Below are 13,574 nucleotides of genomic sequence, written 5' to 3' on the forward strand. Positions count from 1 at the left end.
CATCTTAAATACATATGTGCTGAAAAAGTCTTTCATGATACACTATAACTTTCATGCTGTGCAGATTAATTCTGTCTTTAAATGCTGTTCAGTTTTCTTTTCTTTTCTTTTTCCTGGATGGTTTGGCTCAAAATCTGGAATCTTGATCCTTTCTAGTCAATTTCCGTTCTACTTACTTAGAATAAAGAATTCTCTAGCAGTGACTCCTGCATTTCATGTTTTGAATTTGAGACAGTGGACACCTGATTGGTCTTTATCCTCTTTTGTTAAGGAAAGGAGAAAAAGGAGGCTGCGATATTTTATCAGTTGTGTATTTTTAAATACCATTCCTGTTTCTATGTTTAATAAATCAGTCAATGAACTAAGAATATGCCACACACTAAATGCTACAAACTATATCTTGAATGTGAATTGGAATAATTGCCCATGTGCCCCTTGCATCAAATGGAATTTCTCCTCCCAATGAAGATGTACCTGAATGTCGGATTGCATGTTGAAGACTCGCTCACAGATTAATCAATATTTGGAGATGGGAGCCACACAACACTGTTAGTGCAGAATCTCCAAAGAGCATGTACATCTGTCACATGTTCCATTTATCAGTAGATCATATTGCAGGCTGGCTCAATGAATCTACTTTCAAAAACAAACTCTGACTTTGTCAGACACCTGGAAAAAATAACTTAACCTTGATGCTTATTTTTAGATTAAATCTTGTGAGGAAATGGAGAGAACTCTAAAAGTGAACTGAAATGCTTCAACCAGCCACAGACTGAATTTTGCTATCTATTTCTCATGCAACACTTTATGATAGCTCTACCAGCATTCCCTGTACTGTTTTAGCTTTTGGAGGTATATGCACCCTTTTGCTACTTGGTATAGAATGGAGTAGATGAGCAAAGCTTGCACAAGAAGAGCCCATGCAGAGGGGAAACCCATGTATTACACATTCATCAACCCCGTCTGGACATTCTACTCAAGTGAAACTTACATCAGAAATGAGCATATAGATTAATGCGACCCTCAGCTACATTAGCCTGCAATATCCAAGAGACTGTGCAATCCTCTACAGGGGGTACATTCATACCCATGGTGTTGGCTGTGATGCCAGTATAGTCGGGGAGGCAAGCAGTGTTGGAAAAATCACCTAAAGAATGTTATTAGATACACCCACCCTAAAATCCAGGAAGCTTTGACTAAACACATATCTGAATCTTTAGGCAATGAACATTTGCCCTTATTTCATTCCCCTTTTGTATAATATAATCAAGGGGATGATACAGGAGTTTTTCAGTGGTCCTCTACAGGAAGTTGAGAATGTAAGTATTCCATATTTGCTATTTTTGCAATAGAAAGGGAAATAGAGCTCTTTGTGATGTCACTGCAGAAACACCTGTCAGAAGTTAGATTGCAGTGAATAATATTTATATTTTATGTTGTTATTTGCAAGTTTGAAGCCTCCTCATGTACTTTACTAAAGATCTTTATCCATAGTCTGCTCTTCGTTATACTTGTTAAAGTCCAAATGGATTCAGTGGGACTACTCACATTAGTATTAACTCATGAACTTGTTTGCAAGATCAGATACAGAGGCTCATATCCTCCAAGTTGTTCTATTGGGAAAGATGTCTGATTCTCCTTTAAGATCACGGGAGGTCAGTTCACATGCAGGGCCTGTCTACATACATATCATTAGAGGACTGTCAGTCTGTTGGTAACCTCAGGGACATTGAATACAGATCTTGGATATGAACTAGCATACAGTGTCACAATGGTTAATACTAAAAGATTTTAAATGGTAAAAGCTAGGAACATTCAGTGCATTACTGAATGCATGTAGAACTGTTCATGTACAATAAGCCATGACTTCAAAATTTTAATCCTCTTTATGAAGAAGAAGAAATGGTATGACTTGTATATTCTGCTTTCCTGGTAATCGATATTCCATATAATAATTTACTTTACTGAGACTTTTAAATGTGCACTTTGAATCATCCATGTATACACATGCCTTTTTATAGAAAAGGTTTGTTTTCATTCTTAGGATTGTTTTTTTTTTAAAATATATAGTGCAAAGTGAAGGAAAAAATTCCCAATGGACTTTTTTTTACATAAAAGTATTCACATTGGTTTTTATTGGAGACAGATTTCTTCTGAGAAAAGCTACAAAATGTCTTCTAACTTTCAGACAGGAAAAGCAGTGAGTGATTAGGACTAGAGTTACTGCACTGTAATCTATTAGGAAGATTTTTAACAGATTTAAGGCTACCCAATGTTTTCTTTAAAATAATATAAAAATCAAGACTAAGAAGAACTCTTATTCATGAAATATTCCCTGCTTGCTTCACTGAGGGTCTAGACTACAGGGTTTTTACGAAAAAAGTAGCCTTTTTTCGAAAAAACTTCACCTGCACCTAGACTGCATCCACGTTCTTTCGAAAGTAAATTGAAAGAATGCGGCAGTTTTTTCTATCGCGGTAAACCTCATTTTATGAGGAATAACTCCTTTTTCAAAAGTACTCTTTCGAAAAAAGGTGCTATTGAATGCCAACTGTGCTTTTTCGAAAGAGAGCATCTAGACTCTCTTTTGAAAAAGCGGCTCACTTTTTCGAAAAATCTGCTTGTAGTCTAGACACACTTTTTCGAAAGAGGCTTGTAGTCTAGACGTACCCTGAGTGCTAAACACCACCATTTTATTTATTTATTTATTTATTTAACCTTTATTATTTTGCTCTCTTCTGTTAGTATAACAAGGGAAACAATTTCCATAGTTGTTTACTCCTTGGACTTGAGTATAACAAATACGTTGTAAAACATTTCAGGATGTAAAATCATGGAAAGGGAAGGAGGTTTCAATGGAAATTTGATAATGTTGTTCCAATTTTACCACTACCAAAAAATGCTTGAAAATACTTCTCTTTCCGTTTTCAGTCTGTAATTACTCCAGTTTTTAATGATGCGAGTAGGGTATTATTTTAGAATTTTACTCACTTTTAAAATATGTATTTTTATAATACTTGAGCTTTAAACTCGAGGACTACGTCTAGACTACATCCCTTTTTCGGAAAAGGGATGTAAATTAGACATATCACAATTGCTAATGAGGGATAAGGGATTTCAAGAGGGATAAGGGATCTTTCAGAAAAGGCTTTATTTTTCGAAAGATCAGCGTCTAGACTGGCGCTTTTCTCCGACAAAGCTCTGTGCCGAAAATAAGCGGCAGCCATTTTTATGTTAATGAAGCGCGGGAGATTTAAATCCCCACTTCATTAGCAATTGTGATACGTCTAATTTACATCCCTTTTCCGAAAAAGGGATGTAGTCTAGACGTAGCCTAGGAGTTCTACCTTGAAAGCAGATCCTATTGAATAGCACTGAGTCTTTCAAAAGAAAAGAATCGTACCCCTTGTTTCAAGACCGAGTAAACATGTGCTTTTTTTTTGGAATTTAGCTATTATTTAATGCCTTAACTGCTGTGCTAAAGAAGAGGGAGGAAGGAGTACAATAATTGTTATTATCAATGATACGAATGAAGGAAAACTTCATTTTTATACAATTCAATTTATTAGGAATTTTTGATCAGTTGAACAAGTGGTGTATCCAATTGAAAGTTATTTTTAGAATCTTAATGAGCATTAGAAACTAATTGTTTCCATTCTTACTGGTTGTCACACGTTAATTGCCAAAGAAATAACTACAATCCTAGGGGAGATTTTTATCTTATCACTCTGCGTACATTGTAACAAAAGGAAAAAAAGACTAATTTTTAAAACCAACCGGCCTAATCTTCAGAGATAATGATTTATAAGATAATATCATTCCAACTGGATTGTTTCGCAGCTATACCGGCTGTCTGCATTTAAACTGCCTGCTTTGAACCATTTCTGAGAAATATTGTTTAATTATATTGCATTATATGGGGTTGACTTATGACAAGGTAAAATACCATTTCCTGTTAATTTGGTCACAGGATCCTACATTTTTAACATAAGAGAAAGAAAGCTATAGAAGTTGTAGTTAGATGACAACTGTTCAAAGTCACTCAAGATTAAAAGAATGGATTAATGACTAATTGTGTATGTGCAATTGACGGTAAAATATTTACCATATCTTCTTCAAAAAGTTCCTGATCATTTTTAGCAATCTCTGTTTCAGCGATCCCTTTTTGTAACCAAACAGCACATTTTGTACAGAAGGGATGTTGTCTTGATCAGTGGAAACTCACTACATTGGTGATGATTGTATATGTTTTGTTTCAAAGGCAGGAGAGACATGGGGCAGTCTGAGAATTAGTCATGTCTACTTCCCTCTTTCAAGTTTTTATTATTAATTATTATTATTATTATTATTGTTTTTGTCCATACTTCACCCCTACTCCCATTCCCCTGCTCTTTTATCTGCACTTTCTCTATCGTGATTTGGGAGACATTAGCTTTCTTCTTATTCACAGCCTAGTCAAAATACACTTGACAGTCTTAATCCATGATCCAAAATGTTTATGTGTGTGTGCATGGGGGATGGGGTGGACAGTCCCAGACATACTACTGTGTAATCAAGGTTTGACATCATTGTGAGTCTCTATGGGAGTTGCTGAGTACAAGTGCTTTTGAAAATCTGAGCACTTCATGTAGGTGTCTAAATAGGAAGTGCCAGTTAATGAACTCTTCAGAGACTCTGACCAACAGTATACATAGGAAAGAAAACAAACCTCTGATTTATGGCCATTGTGCATCTTTTCTTTTCTTTCCCCTCTAAGGTGTAATAAGAACAGCTTTGCCAAACATGGACAGAGAGGTCAAAGAACAATATCAAGTCCTCATCCAAGCCAAGGATATGGGAGGACAGCTGGGAGGATTAGCTGGAACTACCACTGTAAACATAACTCTCACCGATGTCAATGACAACCCACCCAGATTTCCCAAGAGTATGTTTCATTTTACATATACTAACTTCAAAATGATTGCAGTTTTATAATATCAGGGTGAAAGGCCCCCTTTAAGAATTTCTTGGGTTGAGGCCAGACAGAAGGAAACCCTAATGCATAATGGAAAAGTATGAGATTGATCTTTGCTAGGATAAGAACTGTTTTAAAGAATAAAAAGGTCCAATCTTCCAAAGTGCCAAAAATTCAATGGGAGATGAGGATATGCAACATATTGAACGATCAGCCCATAGCTGGTAGCAGCTATATTTTTTTTAATCACATCACTTTTGGGGATATATTTTATTAAGGGAAAGCTGATTTCACTCTTCAAATGACTCCTGATTATAAAACGTATTACACTTGAGGGTAGGTCACACTTCTCTGCCCGTTTTATTAAAGGAATACACAGATATTGCACAAAGAAACAAAGCAGCAGCAATATCTGGTAGAAGTACTATGAGTCAGAATAATTGTTGTCATAAGCAGATACAACTCTGTTGTGCCCATCCAAGTTATGACTGTACTGGAAAATATTCACAGAATCGGAATATAGATCACATATCAAAGATGTTTATATAAATTAGTTTAAATCAGATTTTTCAGAAACGTGCTCATTTTAAAATGTTGTTTTATAGGGTGGTAATTTTCACTAGCACATGGCGATCACTTTAAAGACTGTTGGGGTTGTGAGTGTTCAGCAAGTGTGAAATTTGAGCCTTTGGTATTTATTCAAAACAATAAACATTGCAAACATGTAGCAATTGTGCACCTGGGTAGTCATGCCTTGGGAAATCCTACCCTTTGTTGTTAGCTAAGGCTATGTCTATACTGCTTCCTTATTACACAGAAGCCTATGCAAATGAAGCATGGATTAGCATATTGCCATGCTTTATTTTTATAATTAGGGGCCATTTTTGCACAAGCAGCTTTTGCGCAAAAAGGAGATGTGTAAACAGCTCCTTTTTGCACAAAAATCCCTCTTGCACAAGAGCTGTTTTTCCTGAAAAAATGAGGAAGAATGGCTCTTGCACAAGATCGGGGTTTTGCACAAAAAGGAGCTGTATACGGAGCTTCTTTTTGCGCAAAAGCCTCTTATGCAAAAAAAAAAGCCCCTAATTATGGAAATGAAGCACAGCAATATGCTAATTTGTGCTTCATTTGCATCGGCTTTTGCACAAGAGGGAAGCAGTATAGACATAGCCTAACCATCAACAGGACAAACTTCTATTAGATTATAATATTTGAATGAACAATTTAGTGGTGGCACAGGAGTATTGTTTTTGCCATTATTTATGTGGCTGTCTTGTTTTGATTACATTCCTACATGGTAAGGGACACATAATAACCGTAATTACGTATATCTGGCTCTTTGGTGGCATAGGCTCCAGATCATACCTGTGCCTTCATTGTTTTCTCTTAAACATTTGTTTTTCCCACTTTGAGTAGTGAAATTCATTGCATTTCTGGAGAGATTCCAGAACCTCCACAAAATCAAACAGATATCCGGTGCAGCAAGGTTCACAAAGCCCTTCCTCCAGCAGATTTTTAGCTGTTACCTTTGATTCTCTCTGCTACTATGGACTTTGGTTAGTCGCCAATATTACTTCATAATGTGACCATCTGATTTAATAGACTAAAGCTTTTCAAAGAGCAAAGGAGAAAAATTCAAACTCCACAGAGCTCTTCTAGTCTGAGAAAGTAATCAAAATGTCCCAGCCAAATACTAATCTGTTCCAGTTTGTAAGCATAAGGAGTCAATGCACTTAAGAGGTAGGGGCTATTAACATCTTTGTTATCATAGGGTATGTCTACACTACCCTCCTAGTTCGAACTAGGAGGGTAATGTAGGCATACCGCACTTGCAAATGAAGCCCGGGATTTGAATTTCCCGGGCTTCATTTGCATAAGCGGGGAGCCGCCATTTTTAAAACCCCGCTGGTTCGAACCCCGTGCAGCGCGGCTACACGGGGCTCGAACTAGGTAGTTCGGACTAAGCTTCCTATTCCGAACTACCGGTACACCTCGTTCCATGAGGAGTAACGGTAGTTCGGAATAGGAACCTAGTCCAAACTACCTAGTTCGAGCCCCGTGTAGCCGCGCTGCACGGGGTTCGAAGCAGCGGGGATTTAAAAATGGCGGCTCCCCACTTATGCAAATGAAGCCCGGGAAATTCAAATCCCGGGCTTCATTTGCAAGTGCGGTATGCCTACATTACCCCGCTAGTTCGAACTAGCGGGGTAGTGTAGACATACCCATAGTTAGGATAAAGGAGAGTTAGTGGGTTACAGATTATTATAATGAGAAACAAAACCAAGTGTCTTTATGGAATCCATGACCCATAGGAACTCAGGCATCTCACAAAGTTACTTAGAACCATGCAATGAGGCATTTACTCTTGTCACCAAAGATGCTGCACATCATACTATCCTGTAGAGTGAGAAAATATTCATTATGATAGAATAAGGCTTAGGCTTATTTTCTGAATTGAGTTAGGATTTTTTTTCTCCAGCAAAAGTTGGATGGCATGCATTGTGTGACATGGTCCTTGCCTGGGCCCCTTGCCCTAAGACCCTTTCTTCAGCTGCAAGTCATGAGGAAACCCTCTCTTGCACAATCACCCGTGTCTTTTTATTGCTTGTGCCAATTTCTCACCACTTTCTATTTACAGAGCTTGGTTTTAGCAGCAGCTAATTCACCTTCCCCACCACATACTCAGCTACTCTCCAGCTGTTCCCTCACTATTTCCCCTCTGGCTGCCTTATCTAGCCCTGTGGCTAATGAGGCCCACAGCTGCTTCCTTTAGCCCTTCAGGCCTGGGCTTGCCCAGCTGGCTGTAATTGGCCTTTTAAGCCAGGCTGTAGTGGCAGAGCTCTGGCTTAGCCAGCAGTCTGTCACAAACCTCCTCGCTTATGAATTGCCAGGTTCAGGCCTCCCCAGGCCCTCTCAAGGGCCCCTACCCTGATGCCTCAGTGCCTCCCACAGCTGAGTACATAGGGCAGCCTGCCAGTCCATAAAGCTCTCTGCCTCTGGGGCTGGCTCGCCCTCTTTTTTCTTGGGGTCCTTGTGGACCCTAATCTGAGGTAGCACCATCCCTTCTGGTCCTTACTCAGGGGGTCCTTTCAGTGTGAATCTCTGATTGTACCCAAGCACTCCCTCAGGGCTTCTTTAGGAGGCTCCTTTGTTCCCTCCCTGCAAAAATTATATTGGTAGGGGCCTGATCAGTAAAATTCAGCCCTTGCCCACAGGTCTTCACATAAAACATGCCCCCATTGAGGCCCTTCCTCCAATACTGCTTCCACCTGCACTGGGGAGGGGGAGGGTGTCAGGGTTCCATACCCTACTTGTAGTACCATCTGTGCCTCAGTTTCCCTTGTCTCCCCAACCGGGGTTGATGTCTCCTTTCCTGAGGAGCAATCTAATTGTGTCTCCTCTCCTTGGAAGGGGCTAGGACTACCCATCATCCCCAGACATGCTTCCCACCTGTCTGTCTCCACGGGGTTAAGGCACTGCCCTGCTATGTACTCTAGTTCTCCTCACCCGTAGAACTGATGGCTACATATCTGTCTCCCTCTGGAGGACCTCTCACCTTTCCCTAAGACTCCTCTCTTTCTGTAGCAGGCCAGTCCCAGTCCCAACCTATCATCATCTGGTATGGTAGCTGGTCCACAACCCCCACCCGTTTCCTGTGGAATCTGCCCCTCACTTCCAGTGGCACCTGGGCTACTGGATAGGACCTCTTGTCCCCATGGACTCATTCTGGTGTCATCTGTGGTCCAGGGACTATCCAATGTGGCTGCACCAGCTCCTTCTGCACTAGCGAGTGGGCTGATGTGGAGTCCATTAACCCTCCCCAGGCCTTTCTCCACACCTGTATCAGGACAGTGAGCAGACTCTGCCTCTTGTCAGTCCTCCCTCATGAGTCAATCCACAGAACCCCACCTACCCACAGTCCATACTGTTCGGGTAGTCCTGATTCCTATGCCCTGCCCTCCCGCATTGCCAGCCCTTCCAGGTGCTCCTCAGGGTGTCTCCTTCCTCTCTGGGACTTTTAAAGAAAAGGGTTGATCCAGGTTCCTCCCTGGTTCCTTGTCCCTGTAGGGTCGGCCTTCTCTCTGGGGAACCTCCGCCTTGCTATACTCCTCCGCCAGCCTGACCGTTGCATCCGTTGCAGACTGGTGGCGCCTGACCCAGCAGGGCTTGCAGCAACTGGTTGAGTACAAGTGAGTCCATTATTTCCCACACTGTCCATGTCTCTGGCCTCAGACAGCGGGTTGTCCAGTCTACTAAATTTTGAGCAAATGTCCAGGGCCTCACTACTGCTGTCGATCAAGCTGACCAAAACTTCCGCAGGCACTTTTCCATGGACAGACACACCCAGTACAAAATGGCCACTCTCACTGCCTCATAGTTGCAGGTTAGATTATCCCCCAGGGCCATGTAGGCTGCTTGACTCTCTTCAGCCAGGTAGGGAGCCATACACAACCTGGGTCTCTCCCTGGGCTCTCCCATCTGACACGCACAGCTACCTGGTCAAATGTCCCCCCCAAAAACCATCCATGTCATCTGCTGGCCCCATTTTACAAAGTCCCAGGCCTGGTGGTTGCTGCTGCATCTTGTTCTACTTCTTAATAAACTTCTGCAGTCTTTGCTGCTGCTCTGCCTGCCAGGTTAGCAAGGCCTGGGTCTTCATCTGGCGGGACTGCTGGAAATTTTTCAGGGCCTACTGTACCTGTTTTTGCTGCTTGATGAGCCACTGCAGGCTCTCCTCCATCTCTGGGTTGCCAACCACATTCGCTGTCACTGGTGCTGGATCCCACCTCTGACACCATGTGTGTCACAGTCCTTGCCCTGGGACCCCTTCTTCAACCACAAATCACCTGGAAACCCTCTCTTGTGCAATCACCCATGCCTTTTTATTGCTTGTGCCAGCTTCCTACTGCCTTCTATTTACAGAGCTTGGTTTTCACAGCAGCTAACTCAGCCAGCCTCTCCTTCTGGCTGGGTTACATACACTCAGCCACACTCTGGCTCCTCCCCCTCCACTTCCGCTCTGGCTAATGAGGCTGCTTCCATTAGCCCTTCAGGCCTGGGCTTGCCCAGCTGGCTGTAATTGGCCTTTTCAGCCAGGCTGTAGTGGCAGAGCTCTGGCTTAGCCAGCAGTCTGTCACAATTATTAATACTAGGAAGGAACTGTACACTGAATGTTGTCAAGACTGTTCCCCATCTAGTACTCTTGGGTATGTTTAGACTGCATCCCTCTGTTAGCAGAGGGATGCAGATTAGGCAGGTTGACGTTGCAAATGAGGTAGGGATTTAAATATCCCATGCCTAATTTGTATTAAAATGGCGGCTGTGTTTTGCCGACTCAACACTTTGTTGGCAAAAAGCAGCAGTCTAGAGGGGGATCTGTTGAGAAAGAAAGCCTTTTTTGATAGATCCCTTATGCCTCCTGCAAGGTTTACAGGATCTGTTGAAAAAGGCTTTCTTTCTCAACAGATCCCCCTCTAGACTGCCACTTTTTGCTGACAAATTGCTGAGTCAGCAAAATGCAGTAGCCATTTTTATGCAAATTAGGTGCGGGATTTTTAAATCCTTGCCTCATTTGCAATGTCGACCTGCCTAATCTGCATCCCTCTGCCTACAGAGGGATGCAGTCTAGACATACCCTGAGTGCAGAAGTTGGGGGCCCACAAGAGACCTTTAGAATACCTTGCCTCTATAGGTTTCTGCTTAAAAGTTCCCCAAGGTCACAGGTTCCCTGTCCTTGGGAGGCAGCTGCCACCACCAAGTGAAAAAAAAACCCCCACCCTTTCTTCTTTAACTCAGGAAGGAAGCACCTGAACTTCTTCCAGAGGGATACCCTCAAGCTCTTTTACCACAAGAGAGCTTGGAATAAAAAAGAGAAGACAAACTGCAATCTTTAATAGCTGACCTCTCAGACTTAGGCATGCATACACAGACCTCCTATTCCCTTCCAAGATACAAGAATCAAACCATTGCCTTAAAGGTGATTTTACCAAAAAAAGAAAAATATATACTTGATAAAGCATGCTTGGTTGCTAGGTGTTACAGAGCACCTGAGAAAAGAACAGATTAAAACACAGAGAAATTACATCTCTGGGATACAACTTAAAATATAATGTATCGGGGTGGAGACATGGATGCAGCATAGAGAAGTTTAACCAAACTGCAAGACAAAGAAAATAACCTGATTGTGACTAAATAGCCATTTCCCTACTTACTTAAGAGCCATGCTTCAAGGTCCAATCCATTTCCATGCCAATGTTCTTTATAGGCATGATAGTTCTGCCTGGTTCAATTCATCTTCTTCCCCCATGTCCTAGCTTAAAAACTCACAAAAAGAAAAACAGCAGGCAGGTATATCTTCCAATCTCAGCACCTTTTCCCATTGGCTCTCCGGGCTCCCTGCCAACACTTTCTAGCTACCTGAATTTAACGCTTTAGTCACCAAAATCTGATCAGCACTCCTCCTATTCATCACAAGTGGATTTTAAGCTTGCCAAAACAACTTTGAGCACACATCATTTTCTTCCCATTGAAGAGCCTGTAAAATATAGGGGAGGGTTTAGATAGAATAGCAGATTCCAGTGATGAAAGACTGTCCTGCTGAACAATGAATTTTTATTTAGGAAACACTTTAAAAAAAAATGTTTAATAGGGATTTTCCATCTTAATGTAATTTTATGTAATGAAGGCAGACTGGTGAGACCACAGGAAAATCTTGAAGCATTATATAGGTGCACTTGAGCTGTTTGATCTACAGGTATGTCTTGACTCACATTTTGGAAAGCAAGATAACCCGCTGCTATGGACTTTCATATAACTGGAAGAATGAATGGATTTAAATCTTTCAATAGCAGGAATATGTTTTCATAGGGGAGTCACATGGATATTCTTACTAACTGTCTGATCATGCTGTCATTCTAAATTGTAGATAACGAGTATATTTGTAAACATAGAAACTATCTTCTTATATCCCCAAATTTTTTATATTACCAAAGAGGTGACAGAATGAAAATGTGTGTGCCCTCTGAAGAATAATACTGATGCCTGGAGCAATTTAATCAAGCATTTGAGGTGAGGTAATACATCCTAGGGGAAAGAAAGAAGGAAACTTTGAATGGAGAAGACTGGGATGTGTCCACACTTAAAATGCTACAGTGGCACAACTGAGCCTCTGTAGAGCTTCAGCATAGACCATGGGTTAGGGACCTCCAGCCCCGTGGGACAGACATTGCTCATCAGGATTCACCATTGGCAGGCTACCTAATGGTTTGTTTACATGCAAATCTGTAGGCACGGAGTCCCCCAGATCTCAGTGGCATTGGTTCACTGTTCCTGGCCAATGAGAGCTTCAAGAACAGGTGGCCCAGCCCACACTGCTTCCCACTGCTCTCATTGGCCAGGAATGGCAACTATGGCCACTGAGACCAGGGAGTGGCCGTGCCTTTGGACGTTCAAGTAAACAAATAATCTGGTGGCCTGCCAGTGACTAACCCTGTTGAATTGCATCTGGCTGCCATGCCAGGACTCCCCACCCTGGCATAGATGCTACTATGTCAATGAGATGAGTTCCCTCCTGAGTGTAGATAATCCACTTCCCTGAAATGTGATAGCTTGGTTGATGGGGCTTAGGTTGGTTTAACTATACTGCTTAAGGGTATATTTTTCACACTGCTGCACAAAATAGTTATGGTGACCTAATTTTCTAGCATAGACCCATCCATAGATGAAAGCAACTCATATTCAGGTGTGTGTCAGCTAATGGGTATTCTCTCTCTCAGGGTATGTCTACACTACAATGTTAGTTCGAACTAACGGAGGTTAGTTCGAACTAACATTCATAGCTGCTACACTAGCGCTCCGCTAGTTCGAATTTGAATCGAACTAGCGGAGCGCTTAGTTCGAACTAGGAAAACCTCATTTTACGAGGATTAAGCCTAGTTCGAACTTACCAGTTCGAATTAAGGGGTGTGTAGCCCCTTAATTCGAACTAGTGGGAGGCTAGCCCTCCCCAGGTTTCCCTGGTGGCCACTGTGGCCAACACCAGGGAAACTCTATGCCCCCCTCCTGGCCCCGGACCCGTTAAAGGGGCACGGGCTGGCTACGGTGCCCGTGCCAGGTGCAAGCCTGCCAGCACCCAGCCAGCAGACCCTGCACTTGGCACGGCAGAGAGCCACCCACCCGATGTCCCCCAGCCCACCCCCTCTTCCCGGGACCAGGCTGGCGGCTCCCGGGAGCTTGCCCTGGACCGCAAGAGGCGGGCACCTTCCTGGGCTAGTGCGGACATCGTGGACCTCGTCCACGATCTCCGCACTAGGCACAGGAAAGTGGCCGTCTAGGGCAGGAGAGCTGCCAGCCTGGCCACCCAGGAGCAGGTGTGCATGAAAATCAAGGGGGTCCACTGAGACCCCCGACCCTGAGCCCTGAGCTTACAATGGCCGTCCTGGGTCAGACCAAAGGTCCATCTAGCCCAGTAGCCTGTCTGCCGACAGTGGCCAACCCTAGGGAACCTGGAGGGGATGGACCGAAGACAGTGACCAAGCCATTTGTCTCGTGCCATCCCTCTCCAGCCTTCCACAAACTTTGGGCAGGGACACCACTCCTACCCCCTGGCTAAGACTACTCC

The 13,574-nt window shown here is 42.8% G+C and overlaps 1 protein-coding gene across 1 annotated transcript in view; it reads left to right on the plus strand.

Annotated features, from left to right (window-relative positions):
* The window catches only part of CDH12 (cadherin 12), a 259,798-nt gene that overhangs the window by 133,526 nt on the left and 112,698 nt on the right, over positions 1-13,574 (plus strand). The window contains exon 4 of the mRNA XM_075921427.2: positions 4,757-4,924. Coding sequence (XP_075777542.2) covers positions 4,757-4,924 — 168 coding nt within the window. The remainder of the gene's footprint in view (positions 1-4,756; positions 4,925-13,574) is intronic.

Source organism: Pelodiscus sinensis, chromosome 2 (assembly GCF_052426305.1).
Source record: "Pelodiscus sinensis isolate ZL-2025 chromosome 2, ASM5242630v1, whole genome shotgun sequence".
Classification (NCBI taxonomy): domain Eukaryota; kingdom Metazoa; phylum Chordata; order Testudines; family Trionychidae; genus Pelodiscus; species Pelodiscus sinensis.